Source organism: Lepus europaeus, chromosome 12, assembly GCF_033115175.1.
Source record: "Lepus europaeus isolate LE1 chromosome 12, mLepTim1.pri, whole genome shotgun sequence".
NCBI classification, from domain to species: Eukaryota; Metazoa; Chordata; class Mammalia; order Lagomorpha; family Leporidae; genus Lepus; species Lepus europaeus.
In genome coordinates, this window is record NC_084838.1 from 72,413,923 (window position 1) to 72,435,208 (window position 21,286).

The 21,286-nt window shown below is 50.0% G+C and overlaps 1 protein-coding gene across 2 annotated transcripts in view; it reads right to left on the minus strand.

Moving 5' to 3' along the window:
* VLDLR (very low density lipoprotein receptor) overlaps positions 1-20,499 on the minus strand; it is a 34,937-nt gene extending 14,438 nt beyond the window's left edge. For both annotated transcript variants that reach the window (XM_062208342.1, XM_062208341.1), the window contains exons 1-3: positions 20,260-20,499; positions 4,768-4,887; positions 185-307 (exon numbers count right to left, since the gene is read on the minus strand). In XM_062208342.1, coding sequence (XP_062064326.1) covers positions 185-307; positions 4,768-4,887; positions 20,260-20,341 — 325 coding nt within the window. In that variant the 5' untranslated portion in view covers positions 20,342-20,499. The remainder of the gene's footprint in view (positions 1-184; positions 308-4,767; positions 4,888-20,259) is intronic.
* Between the last annotated feature and the right edge of the window lie 787 nt (positions 20,500-21,286).

The window sequence follows — 21,286 nt, forward strand, 5'->3', positions numbered from 1 at the left end:
AGAACATTCTTTAAAGGAGACTAATCAACTGTTAATAACTCGACTGACCTTGGAGTCAATTGGCCTAAACCTTAAGGCAGGCAAAGGAAAACCAACACCAGGTAGTAAATACAACAGTGCTTAGAAAAATGAGACACACAACGACGACTTGGAAAAGTTGAAGTCCAAAGCAAGTCACACTCACGGCACTGCTCTGGGCTTTCATCAGAACCATCTTCACAGTCAGGATCCCCGTCGCACTGCCACCGATTGGGAATACACTGGCCATTGTTGCACACGAAGTCCGACTCAGCACATGTCTTCTTTACTACAAAAGTTTATTTAGAGGATTAAACTTGAAGTCACCCACACAAGAGACCTACTCCCTTCACATCAGAGCTAACACTACATTTTAGTGTGTTGTCCTCCATCACTAAAGATGAGTTGATGGTTATACAACTGGCAAAATCCAGGACAACTTGGGAGAAAAAAAACATTCTTTTTGTTCCAGAGGAGGAAACCATTCATTTGAGAGACTTGAAGGATACTGAAGTCAAGCCAAGACCAAGGTGGCCCCATCAGACAAAGATGGGCCATTATTTTACAGCCTCGGGATACCCGACAATCAACTTCTTTTTTTTTTTTTTAAATGTTGAGAGATTAAGTAACAGTTGAATTCTCTTTCTGAATTTCTTCCAGGTCACTCAAGTACTTTCTAAGTTTTATAGTCCATTTTCCTTTGCTATAACAGATAATTCATAAAGTTTATTTTGGCTCTCAAGGCTGAAGGCTGAGATGTATGAGTGCATGGTGCCAGCATCTACTGAGCTTCTGGTGAGGGCTCTGTGCTGTGCCATGCCATGGTGGTAAAGTGGAATGGAAAGCAGTGGTATATGGAAGAGATAAAACAATCTGCTCTCACAGTAGCTAACCTGATCCTTAGTGCTTCTCAGGAATCTAATCCTTCTTAAATATTCCACTGCCTCTCAGCACCATCACACGGGAAGTCATATTTCAACATGAGTTTCAGAGGGGACAAACCATGTTCCAACCACAGCAGTAAAAGAGCCAAACATCCCAACCCCTGGCGAGGTTATAGTGTCCTGTTTGTTATGGACTGAATGTTTCTTTCCACCCCAAGTTCACATGTTGAAATCCTAGCTCTCGGTGTGATGGGATTAGATGCAGGGGTTTTGAGAAGGGGGAAGCCCTCATGAACAGGATTAGCGCCTTTATGAAAAGAACATGAGGGCTGGCTTGCTTGCTTTCTGTTCTGCACCATGTGAGGCCATCTATGAACTAGGAAGAGAGTCCTCAGCAGACATCTGCTGGCACCTTGATCTTGGACTTCCCCACCTCTAGAACTATGGGAAATAAATTTCTGGTGTTTAAGTTATTCAGTCTCTTGTACTTTTGTTACGGCAAGGTAAACTCATGAAGACCCTATTCTAAGGGCAACTGAACATATCCATTTAATATAGCTACAGAAGAGCAAATTCCAGTACCAAGTAGGGCTGCCCCCAGCAGTGTGCTGAGGCACAGGAAGGCACCCAGTAGGAAAGGAAGGTGACTTAAAGGCAGGTGTAAAGAGATAGGTGTACTTAGAATTCAAGGCCGATGACATCTGAGCCCTTCCAGCCAAAGGGTTGGCTAACATCAGCCAGCTGAAAAGTACTGAAGCTGCCAGGGCTAACATCCATAACTCTAGCATTAAAACAGCCTAAGGCAAGGTATTCATTCCACTGCTAATTCTTCCTGGGGCAGGCCTTTCCCCTACACTTATGGTTATAATACAACAAATTACACTGTCCAAATTGGGACAGTGTCAGTAGGAAGGGCACACTATTAATTATACCAGGAAGATAAGCACAGGCCAAGACTTTATGAAGCATACCAGGTGGCTTGGTCACCCTACCCACAAAGAAATCACCGAGCTGGAAGAGTTTGCCAAAGTAGCCACCCAGGCTTTCCTAGGCTTATCTTTGTCAGACCATCTTCCTTACCCGTGTGCCTGTCCTTCCCACCTGAATTTCCTCTGAAAATACTCTCACACAGATACTGAGTGACAGCAATTCGGTTACAAGTGTACAATTTGCTGAAGACTTACAAAGTTAGGGATTTAACCTGGGAAGAACTCTATGGTGTAGCTGAAAATAGTGAAGAGATTGTGATGATAGTCAGGGTCCAGAACTCAAGATGACACTGACGAAGTCGGATGATTCACAAGGCATTATTCATTTCCTTAAATTGCGTAGCCAAGGAAACAAGAAAGGCCACATTTGCTCTTAGAATCACCCAAATGTTCAGACCCCAGTGTGAATGGATTCAGTGCTGTCTAAACCCTGTGTTCTGGGAGTGCGGAGGAAGAGGCCAGAGGTTAGCTGCTTTAATTGAAGTCTTTGGTATTCTTCAGAAGTTGCAAAGACAGAGTATGGGAACGAATTATAAGGAGACTGCATGATGTTACATAGCAGAAAATGTCACGAGAATGTGAAAGAATGGCCGTAAAACAAGTGAGCCAAGCAAATTAGGACAGACAAAACTCGGGAGTTCATCTCTCATCTGCAGAGAAACTGGGAGGGTAAAAAAATGGGTAAAAATCTGGATGTGCCACTGAGGGAGAGAACTGCCAGTGACATACTGAAGACATCCAAGTTACAGAACAAGCAGCTCAGCCTCACACTTAGGAAAGAATGAGTTATTGGGACCAATAGACATACACAGCTTATGGGATCTAAGTCAAGTTGATGTGCTTTCGAGAAGGAGCGGGGGGCGGCGCTGTGGCACAGTAGGCTAAGCCCCAGCCTGCAGCCACAGCATCCCACATGGCCGCCAGTTTGTGTCCCTGCTGCTCCACTTCCGATCCAGCTCTCTGCTGTGGCCTGGGAAAGCCGCGGAAGATGGCCCCTGCACCCGTGTGGGAGACCCTGAGGAAGCTCCTGGCTTCAGATCGGTCCAGCTCTGGCTGTTGCAGCCATTTGGGGAGTGAAAGAATGGAGGGAAAATCTTTCTGTCTCTCCCTCTCTCTGACTGTAACTCTGCCTTTCAAATACATAAAATCTTAAAAGAAGGGGCCCAGTGAAAACTGTAAGCAGATTCCATATCAAAGGGTTAGGAAAAATAGGAGGTGGCTTTGGAGGTTTTCAGCAATTGTGTAGCTTTTGTTTCATAGAGGGGACACCCCAGAATCCGCACTCAGAGCTTCCCTGAGTGATGCTTGCACTTCCCCGTCTCCCCTCACTTCTGGGAGGCAGCAATGTGACTAGAAGGGGTCTTTTGAACCTCATGGGCAATAGGTACTATGAAAAATGAAACATGGATGTCAGATTCTTTTGCACCATAATAAACATATCTTTTAATTCCGTTTTCCACAAATATTCTACAGCACACTTACCTATCTGGCTTTCCCCACTTTGAATGACTGACTTAATATAGTGCATGCCCACCTCCTCCTCTTTTAAAACTCCCCTATCATGTGACCAGCAGAGGGTGTCTGGGCAAAGGCTACCCCAGAAGAAGTCAGTGATGACCCAGGACATTTTCTACTGACTTGGTTTGATGATAAAAGAAGAGAAGAGTTAACAGGAATGAGGACCTTCCAGTGAAACCCTGAGTGAGAGAACCACATCACCTAGGTAACCCAGAAATAGCATGGAACTCAATGTCTTGTGGAATAGATTAAAATCTTGGTGTTAAAAATGTAAATGATGGAAAAGTATTGCACACGAGAACTATTCTTGGTCCTGAGGCTAGAAATAAGTTTCTTCCCCGAGACTGTGGAATGGGTTTTTTATGATTCCGAAAGAGCTCCTGATCTGCATATCGGCATGGAAACAAACATGGTATGGCTCAGAGACATGAGGCATTGTAATGATGCGTGACGTATGTAAGGGCAGAGAAGATGGCCGGTGACGAAACCTACATTTCGCTCCTGCTTGGCCTCCGTAGTTCTAGTTTCTATAGTTGAATATCTGCATTTAACATCTTTCAAAAAGTCATGACAGTGCTAGCACCGATCGTCCCACACAACACTGTGGCAGGATTTGTACAACAAAGGACAAAAGGGTCATAGGCAAACTTCAGCACGTATTCCAGGTACCTAAATGTGACCTTGACATGAGGCTACAGAGACTGCAGACACAGGCGTTTCTTGCAGGGATCTTTTGACAGATGCTGATCAATGGCGATGAGGTTAGATTCCTATTCTCTTGGGAAGACACTGTCTTCCGCCCTGCTTAATGCTTTAGAATTAGCCACTATTGTAGGCAGAGAACTATACAAAGAATCCTTATCTGACCTTTGATCTGTGCTGGCTTGTCGTTTCCATGTCAGGGGTTAATCAACCCTCTGAAACTGTAGGGGGTTTTGTGGTATCCATGCTTTCTTTGATTTCTGGGATCAGAACCATTTGAGAATTAAAAAAAAAAAAAAGTCACTTCTAAGCAGTCCTCTGTGTGCCTCTATTTCTGGTCCTCCCCAACCCTTCCCCCAGCTTCCTAGACCACACGTTTGCCTGATCTAAGATAAACCAGGTCCTGTCATTTGAAAGGAACTCTGCCTGCAACATTGCACGCTCAAGTCGATAACCCCGCGTCAAACATCCAATGATATCCCTCTGGACCAGGAAGTAGAGATTCTTTGGACTCTGGGTCACAGTGTTTCTTAGGAGTGGAGTTTATTTGCAGAATCTCGGAACATTTGCAGAAACCAAGATAACATCATCGTATTTCAGTAGAATGTGTAAGTGCAAGGCAGGTGGCAAGTGAGATCAGCACACTCTGCACTCACCACAGTTCTTTTCATCGCTGCCATCGGCACAGTCTTCATCGCCATCGCATTTCCACAGCTGAGTAATGCAGCGGCCATTGGTGCACTGGAATTGGGAAGCTTCGCACTTGGTTTTTCTCCCTAGAATCAGGAAGGAACACTTAGCAAAGTAAACACAAGAGGGTGACGGGTTAGAGAGCCAAGTTACTCCAGCCCCGTGGGGAGCGACCCTCTCGGAGGGCCGGCTACAGACTTGGCAGGCTGGGGGCCGGAGCTGGGAGGGTCTCGAGGCAGCAACTGACAGTCACTGAGCGCCTGGCTGGGCACTTGCTATGGCTAGACACTAGATTTCCCGTCCTCTTTGGCAGGGAGGGATAGCCAAGAGTCTGAGTTCTGGCTTATGGAATGGAAATAGCAATGGTAATATACAAGTTCTAGGAAGCAGAGTTGCATTAACGAGACCTTGGTCATGATGGACGGCATAGGCATCTGTGGCACCATGGGGTTATAACGGAGCTGAAAGATTCCTAGTGCCTCGGGAAATAGCTGAAGATCAGGTAGGAGTGAAGCAAACTGCATGAGAAAAAAAAGAACCCCCAAGAGAACTCACGGCGAAGGGTTAGCAGAAACTTCTGCAGGCCTCAGTAAGTTCCTTAAAACATTAAAAATGTGGCCCCGAATCCATTGCTGAAGAGCAGCATTCACGGTACAATATCAGTTTGTATGCACATCTATGAAAACAGACACTAAGCAAACCACCATGGACACGGTTGTGAAAAGCACAACACCTGCTCCAGAACCGCGTCCGGCAGGCCATCCAGGATGTGAAGGCCTCGTTAGCATAGGCGATGGCTCCCTGCCTGTGCTTTCTCCTGAGATCCTGCTGATAGCACAGATGTGGACATAGGAGATAGCGGGATGCATGATCCTGTCTCTGTAGAGGCAGAGGCCCAGTGTGTGTGTGTGCGTGTGCGTGTGTGTGTGTCTGTGTGTGAATTGTTAAACAGAGTTTTAAAAAGTAACAATGGTTAGAAATAGAATATAATTTATAAAATAAGGCTAGAAAGTAGAAAATCTTTTTGTGCAGCTTGACAGTGTTTTTGTGTTTCAAGCCAAGTTTTTATTAGTGTCAAAAGGCCAAAAAAATTGTAAGGCTTATAAGGCAAGAAGTTACTATCAGTGAAAGTTCATTTACTAGCAGTTTTTTTTAAATATACAAATTGAGGGTACCCTAGATGTGCAGTGGGTGAAGTCTACAGTAGCCTACATACAGGAGTTCATGTTGAGCGCCTGCTGAATCCCCCAGGGACACTTCTTGTCCTGCAAGCTCCCTGGATGGAAAGTGCCCTATACAAGTGGACTGTATTTTCTATTTTTTTTTTTTTTTGACAGGCAGAGTCGACAGTGAGAGAGAGAGACAGAGAGAAAGGTCTTCCTTTGCCATTGGTTCACCCTCCAATGGCCGGCGCACCGCGCTGATCCGATGGCAGGAGCCAGGTGCTTCTCCTGGTCTTCCATGCGGGTTCAGGGCCCAAGGACTTGGGCCATCCTCCACTGCACGCCCGGGCCACAGCAGAGAGCTGGCCTGGAAGAGGGGCAACTGGGACAGAATCCGGCGCCCCGACCGGGACTAGAACCCAGTGTGCTGGCGCTGCAAGGCAGAGGATTAGCCTATTGAGCCGTGGCGCCGGCTGTGTATTTTCTATTTATATATTGCATTTTTACTGCACTTTTTATTTCTAGGGATGTTTACAAACCACTGTTAAAACTGCCTGCAGTGTTTAGTATGGAAACTGCCCAACTTTGTAGCCTAGTAACAGCAGGCTGTCCCATGCAGCCAAGGTGTGTAATAGGCTATACCATCTAGGTTCATGTAAGTATACTCTATGATGTTCACACAATGGCAAAATCACCAAATGACTCACTTCTCAGAACATATCCCCATCACTAAGCAATGCCATGACTGTACTGTTAAAAAACACAGAAGCCTCATTTCTTTCCTTTTATTTTGTCTGAAATTAGGCGTGGTGGCTGGAAGAATGATCTCAGGTCAGGGGAGCCAAGATAGAAGGAACCCAGATTGCACTCTGTCCAAAGGGGCATTACATCTACCCAGGGACTCCGCTCTCATTTGTTTCAGCCTCTTGTGTTGCAATAATCACACAGCCAAATCCTAGTCCCTTACTGGGTTTCTTATCCACATCCCTACTATTATTCATGAATAATGTTCCCATTACAAGCAAAAGAGATGAAGAACGGGCAGCAAGGCGAGGATACAAACTGCGGTTGAACACACGGTTCCACATCTTAGAAACTGACGTCTAGTTGGAAAACCACATTTGCATGACAGCTCCAAGAAAAATTAAAAGTGTCAAGCAAGTATAGATAGTTAAGAGGCAAAGGGAGATCACTTCTAATTTCGTGCTAGACACACAGACCTGGCTTTCGCCGGTTTTCCCAGGCTCAGTGTTTGGAGATTTAAGTCACACAACAGTATGAACTAAGACTTGTTAAGCAGGACACTCAGTTTTGTGCCTGGCACAGCTACTGGGCAGGTATCTCTTATCATTCACAGTGATGTCCCTTTGGAGGGTGCGATTTCTTCGAGATACGAGACAAATGACACAGATGTGGCTGCTCAAAGCAAATGTACACAAGTTCTCAAGAAAGCCAGTAGACTCTTACAGTTGGGGTTGATTACACAGAGGTTTGTAGGCAGAAGTCTTGCCATTTCCTGCCACCTTTCAGCCTCTGCAGCTGTGGCCTGCTGGCGTAAGCAGGGATAATAGAGAGACTAGCACAGACTGGGACGCTTGTGTTGTGTGCACAATACTGCAGTTGGTCTCCCTTACATCGGCTCCTCCCTGCTGTCTGGAAGCATTCTGTGCCTTGTGACTAACTCCCAGCGAGATTCTGAGTTGGTCTGAATCAGGATTACCACACAGATGTGATCACCTTCTGAGGTACTATATAGATACCGTTTGCAAAACCCTACCTACCATTCTCCTCCCCAAAGACTAGCCAAGCTAGGACCCAGCTACAAAGCAGTATGGCTTAAGGGCACTTTCTATCTATGTTCCATAATATTTATTCAATCTACATGTAAGATACCAGGAATTTGGAATGGAGAACAAGAGGAAGGTAGTGATGGCTGTTAGGAAGCAGCACCTGTTTGTCTTTATACAAGGGGACTTCAAGTTTTGTAGAAAATGCAATTTTGAAATAAGGGTTTTCTTTTTTTTTCTTTTTGCAAAAAGCATTTGAAATCCATGCATATAGGGGGGTCTTCAAAAAGTTGTTGTGGCCGGCGCCGTGGCCCAACAGGCTAATCCTCTGCCTTGCGGCGCTGGCACACCGGGTTCTAGTCCTGGTCGGGGCGCCAGATTCTATCCCCGTTGCCCCTCTTCCAGGCCAGCTCTCTGCTATGGCCCGGGAGTGCAGTGGAGGATGGCCCAAGTGCTTGGGCCCTGCACCCGCATGGGAGACCAGGAGAAGCACCTGGCTCCTGCCATCGGATCAGCACGGTGCACTGGCCGCAGTGCGCCGGCCACAGCGGCCATTGGAGGGTGAACCAATGGCAAAGGAAGACCTTTCTCTCTCTCACTGTCCACTCTGCCTGTCAAAAAAAAAAAAAAAAGTTGTTGCAAAATGCATGCTATGAAAAACTGCAAGGATTTCAGTCTTTTGTGTGTGTGCCAAACTACGATAACTAACGTATTTACTAGAGAGACAGAGAAAGCATTTTCCCATCTGCTGGTTTACTCCCCAAATGCCTGCAATGGCCAGGACAGGGCCCGGCTGAAGTCAGGAGCCAGGAACTCAGCGGAGATCCTGCCACCTCAGGGGCAGGAACCCAATTAGTTGAGCCATCCCCCTTGTCTCCCAGGGCCTGTAGTAACAGGAAGCTGGAGCGAGATATTCCACCCAGGCACTCTGACACGGGATACAGGTGTCTTAACCACTAGGCTAAAGGCTTCCCCTTGGACTGCTGACAGGAGGCACCTGCCTGTCTCTTCCCCTCTGCTCCATTGCCTCTGTCTTCTTAACATGCAAGTACTGTGCATGTTCTCCATGCTGGGGGTGCACGTTTCCAGAGGCTGTTTGCTGAGTTCAGTTTCCTCAATGCCTTTGAGGTCAACTGGAGTGATAAGAATCTACTCTGAGCACTAAAACAGAAATATAAAGTCAGAGAGCATGGCTATGAATATGCTTGGGAAGAGAACTGGGGCTGCAGCAGGGATCCATGGAGGGCTGAAAGGCAATGGAGAGTTGATTTTAGTTACCAAAGGTCGAGTCACCGTGAGACAAAAACACTGAGTTCATTTCTACATAGTCAAACACAGAACCTTATCAGCATACTCAGATGTAAAAGCTGATGTCAAAGGGTGATTTTGTACTTCAGCATTATGCACCTGGAATATCTCCCTAAAAATGAAGTTTTTGGTTGTTTCATTTGACAGACAAAAGAGGCACAAGACAAGACAGCTCCTGAATCCACTGGCTTATTGCCCAGATGTGTGCAATATCCGGGATTGGACTGGGCTGAGCTGAAGCTGGGAATTTAGAATTCAATCCAGGCTTCCCATGTGGTTGGCTGGGACCCAAGTACCTGAGCCATCACCTGCTGCCTTCTGGGGTCTGCATTAGCAGAAAGCTGGGTTAGGAGCCCAAACTCAAACCCAAGGACTCTGATGTGGGATGCAGGTGTCCCAACTGGCATCCTAACTGCTAGGCCAAATACCTGTCGCCAGATGAATTTGAAGATACAGAGCTTATAGACACCATAGCTGGCTTGGGATTCAAATGTGAATACAATACCCTAAGGCAGGCAGTCCACTGTTAACTGAATTTAGTAGCACTATGCAAGCTACCAACAGTGACAAAACAAACAATATTGAAATCCCAGCAGCTCTGCAGCAAGAGTATATACTGAGCAGGCTCAGGACAGGGATTAGCATTTTCTTAGTGTTAATTCCACTACCCTAAGGCACAAAGAGGTTCCCTTTCTACCTTTTCTTATCCAAGATGTGTCCATCTCACCTACCTTTTGCCTGACGGTCATGATGCTGCTTCACCTTCACACCCACACCCCCCTACCTCGAGTTGTTTCCCACTCAGCTGGCATTAGGAGTCCAGTGTGCTACTAAAATGGCCCTCCCAGCTGAAGAGAGCAGTGGGCTCAGGGAAGGGTGGGAAGGCTTGACGGCTCTATGAAGGACCCTCTCAAGAGAGGCCGCTAAGGACCTGAAGCTTTACGGCTATGCCTCATAGCTCCCTAAGCACTTTGTTTTGAGGCAGAAAGTACTCCCTAGTACTGGTTAGCGCTCAGTCACCTGACTGGAAGGCTCCCAAGTTACAAAAGTGTTCTCCCTTTCCAACGGTGGTACTCGGCTGGGACCGCCACTGTAGAGAGGTCCCATGAAGCAGAAAGCACCCAAGGAGTTAAGAAGCTTTGCGTTTCCAAAGCTTCGGGGATTACAGGACTGTGAACTTGTAGTCTTTCTATCAGCGATGTTAAGTCTCAAGTTCAGTATTATACTTTCATAAAGGGAACAGGCTGAACTTAAAGTCATCTGCACCCTAAGTTCTTTTCATTCTTTGACGCCAATCATTGTCTCAAAGAAACAGAAGTGCCTAGTGAAAAGTTGGAGTAAAATTCAGTTGTTCCTCAAAGCCACAGGGTCTTGTGGGAACTGCCTCAGCGGTGAGGGAGTGGTTGAAGTGGGGGAAAGGCTCTGAAGGCAGGGGCTCTTGGAGGGGGGTGCGGAGGAGCCACACTTCTGCTTCGATTAAGCTAATTTTATTTTGAATGTTGAAATCCTGCATACTAGTATGAAAATGGTTCTTCTGCCTTAAGAAATGAAATGGTCATCGCTTCTTGGCCTTTTGGCTAAGATCAAGTGTAGAAACGAAATGGTCTAGGTTTCCATCTAGTTCTAATACTTAGAATGAATGTCTCTGTCCCTTTGGGTCAAGGGCACTGGAAGTCATTTGCACCTATTCATGGCAACTTGAAGTTGTAATGAATGAACTCCCCGAGGTGTGCATGCATCGCTCACTTTGTCCACTTTTATCGATGAAATCAGACTGCAAACTTACATCAAGGCACCCGTGTCCCAGGAGCCTTGCTTACCTAAACAGTAAATGCTGCTACCCACACACGTTCGTAGTTTACTGGCTCCCAGAAACTCAGGGTTTTTAATGCATAGAGAGGTCAGCCTGCCGTTGTCTAACTGTCCCTGCAAGGGTTAACATGGAAGAATACTATGTAAGCTTCAGCTAAGGAATGCAGCAAAGACCTCAGAGTGAAGACCAAGACTTCAGGATGAGCTCCAAACTTCCCTGGAAGACTCTGAGTGGCATCTTGGCAGAAGCGCTACAGCACAGATGCCCATGGAGAGCCTGTCTGGGTATCAGACCCAGCACGCCCTTCAGTCTGCATGGACCGGCTCTTGCTGCTACGCTGCTGGGGCCACCAGGACCAGGCCTTCACCTGTCTCAGGACTGGAGTATAAGGGTGGTTGGTATCTGCTGGAATTTCTGCAGTTCATTTGTTTTGGCACTCCTGGGGCCATTTATTTTTAGTCTAGTCCTCTTCTTCTGTTTGCTCCTTTAATGCCAATCGTTCTATTCATAGACTAAAACTTCTTTTAGGACAAGGGAGATTTCTGAGTCAGCAAAGACATTTTCCTACAGGGAAGAGAGTTTATATGAGGCAAAAGACCACAAGGGAGTGCTAAGGAAGAAGTTCCAAGTTGTCAAGTGCAAAGGCTGGGCTCTGGCCTGAAAGTCTGTCTCTGAAGCATTAGGAACCAGTTAGGGAGCAACTAAACGCTGTTAGACATTGGGTTAATCCTTCCATTTGAGACAAGCAAATTTCATAGTTCAACTGTCAGTTCAATTTATGTTTTACTGAGATCATCTCAACTATCATGGAGAAACAATGGAATGCTTTTTGTTGTCGGCCAAGCACTGCTTTAAGATTTCATGTCTCCTAGCTCATTTAACTTTTAGTGCTACACTGTTTGCATTTTTGCTCTGCTGTCACAGGCTAGGAAACCTGTTTGAGAAGGGAAGTATAGACATATTCCCAAGATCACCATGGGATCTTGGTGCCCAGACCTGGGACTTGAGCCCAGGCAGTCCGGTTCCAGATACTGTACTGTACTGAGCATGCGACTAAACTACAACATTCAACTCCAGAACTATGTACTTCTAGAATATTCTGTGGACTTGAAATTTAGCAAATGGAACCACCTTAAACTAATCTAGAATTCTGGGAATCAAATTCTGTCAAGATGATGCTCTCATAATACACCCTTAGTGTTGAGATGGAGCCCTCTCTCCCATCTCCATCCCACTTTTTGGAAAATGCTGCTTGCATTTCCCTAACAAGTCTTTTGGGAAAAAAAAGACTACAGCTCTTGGTTTTCTGTCTGGGACACATTGGTCAAGTCAGAGCAAAGGCTTTCTACCTGATTTATCTTAGAAATCACTGCCTTCTGTGAGTGGTTTTCAAGGTCTCCTTTGCATCCAGAATCTCCTGAGAGGCTAGTTAACATATAGAATTGCTAGGACCATCCCAGGGATTCTGATTCAGGAGGTGGAACGTGGACCTTAGCTTGCTTTTCAGATGCAATACTGTTGACACTATTGGTCTCAGACCATATGCATACTTGAAAAAGTTTGTGGAAAATGAAATTAAAAGGTAACTTTATTCTGGTGCAAAAAAATCATGAAATTTATGGTTTTTTCATGAAACTTACTTAGCAACAACATTTTTGGAGACTCTGTAATTTGAGAACCATCGCACTAAGGTTAAGCAGCCGCAGATTCTACTCATAATGGAAATAGCCTTTTCATATTCAAGGTTGTAATACTGTGCATACAACTAACCCCCATAAGCCCTCATGCCCATCACTGGAAGAACACAGGAGATAAACGCCAATATTTTACAACAGACATGTTGATGACAGCCTGGCTGAAGCTCCTGAGCCCCTTATGTCAGTAAAATTTGGCTGCCTTTACAGAAGGGTATGCTACAGAGGTTCTTCTAGCATCCATCTGCCCCTCCCTGTGTGCCGGAATTTTCATTGAGTAGATCACTTCCTCTACCTCAGCGGTCCAGAAATGAGCCCAGACTCTTCTCCCCTGACCTTTGGCCAAGAAGTGCTGGCCATGTTCTGGCCTTCCTCTCTCACTCGATCTAAGTTTACATCTCCTGCTGCTTTACCTCCAGGCTGCTAGACTCTCTCTCTAAATCAAGATGGTGATCCAAGCAACCGCAAATGGCCTCAAGTGCCAAGGACAGGGGCATCTCCTGGCTTCCCACTGCCTCTAGGACTGAGCTCAATTTCTCCAGACTTTTCCCTGCTGGTCATCACCCACGTCCTCAGGCTGTCCCGTCTGTACTGACAGCTCCAAGGGGCCCTGCTTCCTTCCCTCTGCCTTTACCTGTCCTCATGCCTGCTCTGTCTCTTAGCCATTGGCCACTGCTGTTCACTTAGCCACCAGGACGGCTCAGATGCCATCTCCCAAACGAGCCCTCCATGAGTTTCTTGGCAGAACCGGGTGTTTTACCAAGGTGCCCTGTGCCTATCCTATGGGTGTCGTGCACTGGGACCTGAGCACACACTTACCTGTTTCCACCTTTCCTCACCGAGATGCCCTAAGGCAGGGCCCGATATTTATCTTTGTAATGAACTACAGGTGCCTGACACCCACACATTCTCCAGGTGCCCACGCTAGCACTCGTGGAAGCAAGAGTTGATTTATTAGGTCACTAACAAAGCCGGCCTGAACTCTAGACTTTTGTCCAGGCATTCTTCTCAGCATTTCTGAACTGAAGTCCAAGAGAGACCAGTTGTTTGATTGACCAGAATACTTCAAAAGACTCTGGGTTCAAAGGCTCCCCGTCCTGTATGCCCCAGGGAGGTATTTTCACCTCGTCTTTGTGGCGCTTTCTCATTTAAGAACAGCGCATTCAAAACACATGTATCCATCAGAATGCGTGTGTCAGGGTGGGTGTGTTGGCCCCGTTTCCATGCAGGGAGAGAGGTTCCGACCTGGAGGCGAAGGCAGCAGCGGAGTGGGAGGTCAGGAGTGCGCTGTGTCACGCCCAGATTTTACTCCTGACGTCTCCATGGTTTTTGGTAGTGTTGGCAGCGATGCATGGCTGCTTGAATCATACCACCTTTGCAGGAGCTCTGCAGACATGGAATAGTTTCTGGCTTTGTCATAGTGAAGCCTACGTTCCTGGTGCTTTTCAGGGAAATTCATAAGCTGTAACCCAGGGGGCATGTGGGAACACCAGCGATTTTCCTCTGCTGTCTGCCTCTTTTATGATTCCGTCTTGCACACCGCATCTGCTCCCTCCAATTCAGAGCACCCATCCCAGCCTGTCTATGGAACACTGACTCCTCCACCAGACTATCCACTACAAAGGAAGGGGGCAACCCTGGCTTCATTGTGTCCCCCAAGACTGGCACCCTGTGGCATATGCTAGGTGCTCCATAGATGGCCATCAAGTGGTTTCAAGCAGATGAACCCCGAAGACTGGCATCAGCCTACAGCCTGCTTAGGGAGCCTACAGGTCAGTTAACAACTCAGATCTTTTTTTTTTTTTTTTTTGACAGGCAGAGTGTACAGTGAGAGAGAGACAGAGAGAAAGGTCTTCCTTTTTCCGTTGGTTCACCCCAGCGCGTTGATCCGAAGCCAGGAGCCAGGTGCTTCTCCTGGTCTCCCATGGGGTGCAGGGCCCAAGGACTTGGGCCATCCTCCACTGCCTTCCCGGGCCATAGCAGAGAGCTGGCCTGGAAGAGGGGCAACCGGGACAGAATCCGGCGCCCCAACCGGGACTAGAACCTGGGGTGCCGGCGCCGCAGGCGGAGGATTAGCCTAGTGAGCCACGGTGCCGGCCAACCACTCAGATCTTGGGAAAGCGTTCTGAAGCAAGCTAATGATGAAGAGCATGTGTTGGGACTCCCGCATTCTGAATCAGTGTGAGTTTGAGGCCCTGCTGCTCCTCTTCTGATCCAGCTCCCTGCTGATGTGCTTGAGAAACAACAGATGATGGCTCAAGTACTTGGGTCCCTGCCACCCACATGGGAGGTCTGGATGGAGTTCCTGGCTCCTGGCTTTAGCCTGGCCCAGTCCTAGCTGTTGTGGGCTTTTAGTGAGTGAACAGCAGATGGAAAATACCTTTCTCTCCTTCTCTCTCCTTGTCACTCTGCCTTTCAAAAAAATAAATCTTTTTTTTTTAAAAAAAAAATCCTGGCCGGCGCCGCGGCTCACTAGGTTAATCCTCCGCCTAGCGGCGCCGGCACACTGGGTTCTAGTCCCGGTCGGGGCACCGATCCTGTCCCGGTTGCCCCTCTTCCAGGCCAGCTCTCTGCTGTGGCCTGGGAGTGCAGTGGAGGATGGCCCAAGTCCTTGGGCCCTGCACCCCATGGGAGACCAGGATACAAACCTGGCTCCTGCCATCAGATCAGCACGGTGCGCCGGCCACAGCGCGCTACCGCGGCGGCCATTGGAGAGTGAACCAACGGCAAAAGGAAGACCTTTCTCTCTGTCTCTCTCTCACTGTCCACTCTGCCTGTCAAAAATTTAAAAAAAAAAAAATCCTGAAGATGAGAGGCAGTTTGTAAAAGAGGAACTCCATTTATAGTCTTTCAGGGGAAATACAAGGGTTAGAACCTGTGCAGGGAGTGGCAAATGTAGGCTACCACCGAGACTTTATCATCTCCCTTGCTTGGCAAACCTGAGGCCTCACACTGCCAACACTGTGTCTGGATACATAGGAGCGTGCTTCAGAAAGTTCATGGAAAAAAAGGATTAAAACAAAGTTTTATTTTGGCGCAAAAAAATTTTGAAATGCATGCATAGTTTCTTTTCCCACAATACACATTTTCCATGAACATTTAGAAGACCATTGCTAAGGCTACTAGCCACCATGGCCAACCCAGATGCCCCACGTTGGTGGCAAGGTCAGCCACTCTAGCCAGTGACCCCATGTCTCAGGTTCTTTCCCCAGTGTTATCACTTAACTACAGACATACTCCCTCGTCCACTCATACAGCAAAATCTATAGTACAAAGTAGGCAAAGGTTATCTAAACAGCCATCACGACACTTCTAGTACAATTTCCACCCCTGCTCACACACCACCTAGCACTATAGACTCTCTCCACCTGCTCACACAGCATTCTCTTCCTGAATTTACAGCCTCGTAGTAATGGGCAGAACCAGCTTTCTTGGGAAACTTCACACAAAGGAGAAAGCTGTTATGTTTAAGGTCTCATCTGCTATCTCATTTATTCCTGCGTTGCCACTGACTCTTCGACTCGTGGGTTTTAGCAGTGTTGGAGATTTTGTTGCGAGCCAATAGAGGAGCTTAGCAAAGAGACACTGGCTGAGAGTGAAAAATGCACAGAGAACAGTTGAGATGATTTTCACTTATGGAGCAAGAGCCTCCTAGAACTAATGATCCTGTGTTTGTGAATCCCAGAAAGGCTGTCAGTCCTCAGATCCCCTGGTCAAACACTCCGAAGCCGAGGGGACACTTGTCCCTGGACCCCTTTCTTCTCAACAATGGCGTCTCCCCAGAACCTCAGCAGGAGGTATATTTGGACTGTTTGCCCTGGAAGTAGTCTGTCGCACTGTTACCTAAGTACTCTCTTGAGAGTCCCTGAAACTAGAAGGGAATGAACCTGAACCTTGCAGTTTTGAAGCCAGCAGCTCAGCACGTGGAGAGCGGGGGTGGGCGTCTCCCAGGAGAAGCACTCCCAAGGGAGGTCTGGGCAGGGTGCACACCATCCCAGACCTGAGGGTAGCCCTTTTGTGCTCGGCACTGTGAAGCTGACTTTGAAAGGAAGGTCAGTATCCAAAGCGGATTTAATCAGGACTTAACTAGGTAACGGCTTCATCTCGATCACTCTACTCTTCCCTCGCATGAGACCTTTATTCACATTTTGTAAAAAAGCAGGAGAGGGCCTAGACATTTCATATGAATTATCTATCTTTCCGTGCTGTATGCCAAGTCTTCTGGATCAAAACCTGAAGCCACAGAGCTGGGTACTACCTGTTCCCTTGTTCCTAAGGCCGTCTTCTGCTCTAGCACTTCCTAGTTAGTCTTAACGCTTTGATATCCTTGCTGGACCAGAAGAGGCTTGGAACTGCTTTCCACCTCTTTTAGAGCTTTAATAAAATACTCTTATGAAGTCAAGTTTAGGGTTAGTCAATTTCGAAAAAAAAAATGCAGACATACTTCCATTATGGCTCGCTTCCTTTGGGGACAGAGGCTGTTACCTTGGCTAGCAATGCTTAGCCTTTAAATCTGAGGTTTGTGATACTAAAGGCTTAACACATGGCAACTCTGCTGACTCTGGCCTTTCACACATGCTCTGGGTATGTGGGCACTCAAGCAATGAAAACAAAGAATCAAAATGACCCAGGTGAAGAGGGCAAGAGGGTGACCCAGGAAACAAAGCTCCTAGAGACTTCAAGAAACTGTCCCTTCCCCCTAAGGGCTTGGCTGGCGTTCTTCCTTTAAAGAGTGCCTATGTACGTGCCCAGTGTTGGTTTACATGAGGATGGCCATCATCATCATGTGTCTTCTTGGTGCTACCTGGAAAAGCCAGGAATGGTTTCTATTTGTCTTCCAGCGTTTTACCCCAGGTCTGTCAGTACTGCCAGCAACACTAAGCCTGCCCCATATCAAGAGCAGAGTGTTGATACCCTTGCTAGTTGGTGGGCCTAGCCCAATAGCTTTCACAAAACCTGCCTTGTTCTAGACTGGCCTTAAAGAATACATGGTACTCCAGCTCTTCATCTTGACCACAAAGCTTGGAGGAAACTACCCGAGACCCCTCCCAGGGATCTGACAAAGGGCTATCCAGACTTGTCGAGCTAGCCTCACTTTTGTTCCTTGCCAGAGTCTTCGTGCACACCTGCTCTGTCCTAGAGAATTTTGGAGCAGCACCGTGAGTGGGGTGGTGTAGAGAAGGGGTAAGTGTAGAAGACCAGGGCAAGAATGTCAGCCCAATGGGAATCTGAACGTAGAACAGGAGCCAAGAGCTGGCCTTGTGGCATAGTGGGTAAAGCCGCCGCCTGCGATATCAGCATCCATGTGGGTGCCAGTGTGTGTTCTTGGCTGCTCCATTTCCAATCCAGCTCCCTGCTAATGGCCTGGGAAAGCATTGGAGAATGGCCCAAGTGTTGGGCCCCTGCCACCCATGTGGGAGACCTGGGAGAAGCTCCTGGCTCCTGGTTTCTCCAAGGCCCAGCCCTGGCCATTGCAGCTACCTGGAGAATGAACCAGAAGATGGAAGATCTCGCTTTTTCCCTCTCTTCCCTTACTCTCTCATGCTCTCTGTTTCTCCTTTCTCTCTATAACTCTCACTTTCAAACAAATCTTTAAAAACAAAAGCCCCAGGAGCCAGTCTGGAATGGCTGTGGGTCAACATCTGCCTCAGGAAACTCCAGATTCCCTCCAGCGGGGAAAAGACCCACCTCTCACACTTCAGAGAAGTTCAAGTTCACACGAGTGTCTGTTTCAGGACGTGTCCCAAAGTTGACATGTGACTAAGGGAAGCACGGGGATCCTCCCCTGCTCTTCATCCAAGGTGCGCCTCCACCTTGGACTGACTCATTGCAACAGTGAGCTGCATTCCTGGCATTCTGCTGGGGAAAGTTAGTCTCCAACGGAGATGTATTGCACCTTTAAAATTCCAAGAATATGAAGGTGCACGCCACAAAAATGCGCCTTCTCCCACCTTCCCAGGTAATTAGCAGCACCTCCTGGTCACCCTGGGTGTTCTGAAAGGTTACCAAAAGAGCAGAATGCAGGTCATGGCACTATTTTGAGAATACGCTTAATAAGTTAGCATCACTCACTCATTAATGGCTAAGGTTAGCCTCTGGCAAGGCTCCTTAAGTGGGGCTTTTCTTGGCCTGGACTGGGTAGCACACCGGTTTCTGTGTTCACTTTGCACGTTGAGGCCTTTCCCTCTGTCCCAGAAGCCGAATCCTTGAGAGAGAACGGCCGGTTGGAGCCTGTGAGCTCCTCACTTTCCCTAACAGATAGCATTTCGCAGGCTGCTAAATTACTAGTCCACGGAGCCATGTGACCAAGCTCAGCGCGACCGTGCCGCCGGACCAATCGCAGAGGGCAGGGAAGCCCGTCCCAGCTTCACACGCTCTGCATGGGACAGTCGGAAGGCAGGCGCATTTGGAGCGTTCACAACCCCACGTAGTGCCCAGGAGGCTGCCCGGGATCACACTTTTGCAAAGTTCAGGCTCCCTTCGCACACGTGACTTCAGGCCCCCGGGCCTCCCTTGGGGGGTGGGGAGCCACCCGAGTCGGGGGCTGTGGCGTTGGGATCCAGAGCTGTCCCACTTCCCAGCGCTGGGAATCAGCTCACCCGGGGTCGTGTCTTCAGATCGCTGCCCAACCCGCTCGGAGGGGCTTCCAGTTGCCTGCCCAGGGAAGTTGTGAGGTCCCAAGTGGGCGAGGGAACCCAGGCCCGGGGCGGCAGCCCCAGGGGACCCGACCGTTGTCACCCCCCAGCCCCCCCATTCGCCCTGGCTCACAGCCACAGCCACGCACCAGCCCCTGCGCTACTCTTTGATCTATTGTTCAGAATGGAGGCTAATTACAGCCGCTAGATTGAGACTCAGGTACCCTGGAGGAAGCGTCACTGGGAACGAGGGTCTGCAAACTAACCTGATTAAGTCTGGGTTCCCTCCCCAGCGCCGTGTAGCTACAGGGGAGACGCGAGAGGCTTGAGGGCGGGCAGGGGAGGGGGACAAGCACCCAGAGGGGAGTTCTGGTTGAAGCTACACTCTTCTCAGCACGCCAGACAGACGGCCCAGGGCCTGGGGAGTCGCAGTTCGGGTGCACAGGCTGCGCACTTGCCGCGGCTCAGCAGAGCCTCCCGGCTGCCGCCCACCGAACGTGCGCCTGCTCACGGCCGCAGGACGACTCCCTGCTCCGGCCGGCACCTGGCACCCCGCGCCCCTCCAGGCGCCCCCCTTCCTCCACCGTCCGCTCCCACCCAACTGAAGTCCGAGGGGCGCGCCCCCGGCTGCCGTGCACCACTCCAGCCAGCCCTCTGCCTCCTTAACACTCTGCCCGACAGGGCAGGCAGAACCATTGTTCAATGTCTCGGAAGCCCACGTTCTCCAGCCCTTGTCAAGGCGGGGTGGTGGTGAAAAAACGATGCATAACAACGGCTTTGGGGGACAGCGGGCAGCAGAATACAGACTATTTCAGGTGACGCTTCGGGACACCCCAATCCCTCCTGTCCCCCGACACTCCGCAACCGGCCCCCGCAGCCGCGGCGCTGACAGTCGGCTCGGAGGCGCCGCCAGGGTGGGGAGCGAGAGAAGGCGAGCAGAGGCAAGAAGCGCTTCCGAGAAGGGGGTGGGCAAGAGGAGCCTGGCGCCCCAGGCCCCCCGCCCCCCCCCCCCCCCGCCGCGGCGCCAGGCCTCCTGCGGAGGGGGCGTCCCTACTCACCGGTTGCAGTGGCGCCGCTCTCCCGGAGCGCCCAGCACAGCGCGAGCAGCAGCCAGAGCGCCCGGCGCGCGGACGTGCCCATGGTGCCCGCCTAGATGGTGCCGCCGCCGCTCGCTCCGCACAACAAGTTACCAGCCCTTCGGAGAGGAGGAAGGCGTGGGGGCGGGGAGGGGCAGGGGAGGAGGAGGGGGAAGGAGTTAGCAGGGGAGAGGGCGCTGGGAAGCAGAGGGCAGCCCTCCCCGACAACTTGCACGGCCGCCTGCCCACCAGCCAGCCCACCCACCCACCCTCCCACCTCCCCGGGGCTGCAGCGGCAGTGCAAGCCGAGCCTGCGGGCAGCAAATAATGCAGGCGCTGCAGAGGAGGGGAGGGCAGGGGAGGGGGGGAGGGGGAGGGGTGGGGAGCCGAGAGCAGAGGAGCAGGCTGGAGAGCGAGGAGCCGGCGGTGCAGCACCCACACTGGCGGCGGCTGGAGCGCGGGGTGAGCGGCAGGGAGGGGGCGGGAGGGGGAGTGGTCAGCGGGGGGGCGGGGGCCGCGGCGGCTCCGGCCCTCCCTCCCCTAGACGTGCTCCTCTTACACGCCCCGGGGCAACCGGTGGCTGCGCCCGGAGTGTGAGCGTGTGCGCTGGCGTGAGTGGCCGTGGCCGTGGCCGCCGCCGCCGCTCGGACTGCTCCCGCGGCCCGGCTGCTCGGCGCGTCCGCCCGGGGCTCACGGGGGCCCGGGGCGGCCGCTGGTTGGCTCGCGCGCCGCCCTCGCCTCCAATCCCCGGTGCCTGTCCTAATTTCCTGATCCAGGGAACCTGCCGCCGCCGCAGCCTTGCGCTCCCTACGGTCGTTACCGTAGGCTCCCGGCCGCCGGCGGCAGCGCCTAGCGCTGGTGCAGCCGCTGCGGCCGGCTCGCGGGGCCGGCAGCTGGGGGGCCGCCGGCATATCCATGGCTGCCGCCCGCGCCCCCCACAGAGGCTGGTAGGTAGCATCTTCCTCCGGCCTCCTTTCTCCGCCCGGAAAGTGGCGAACTGGAGGGGCTC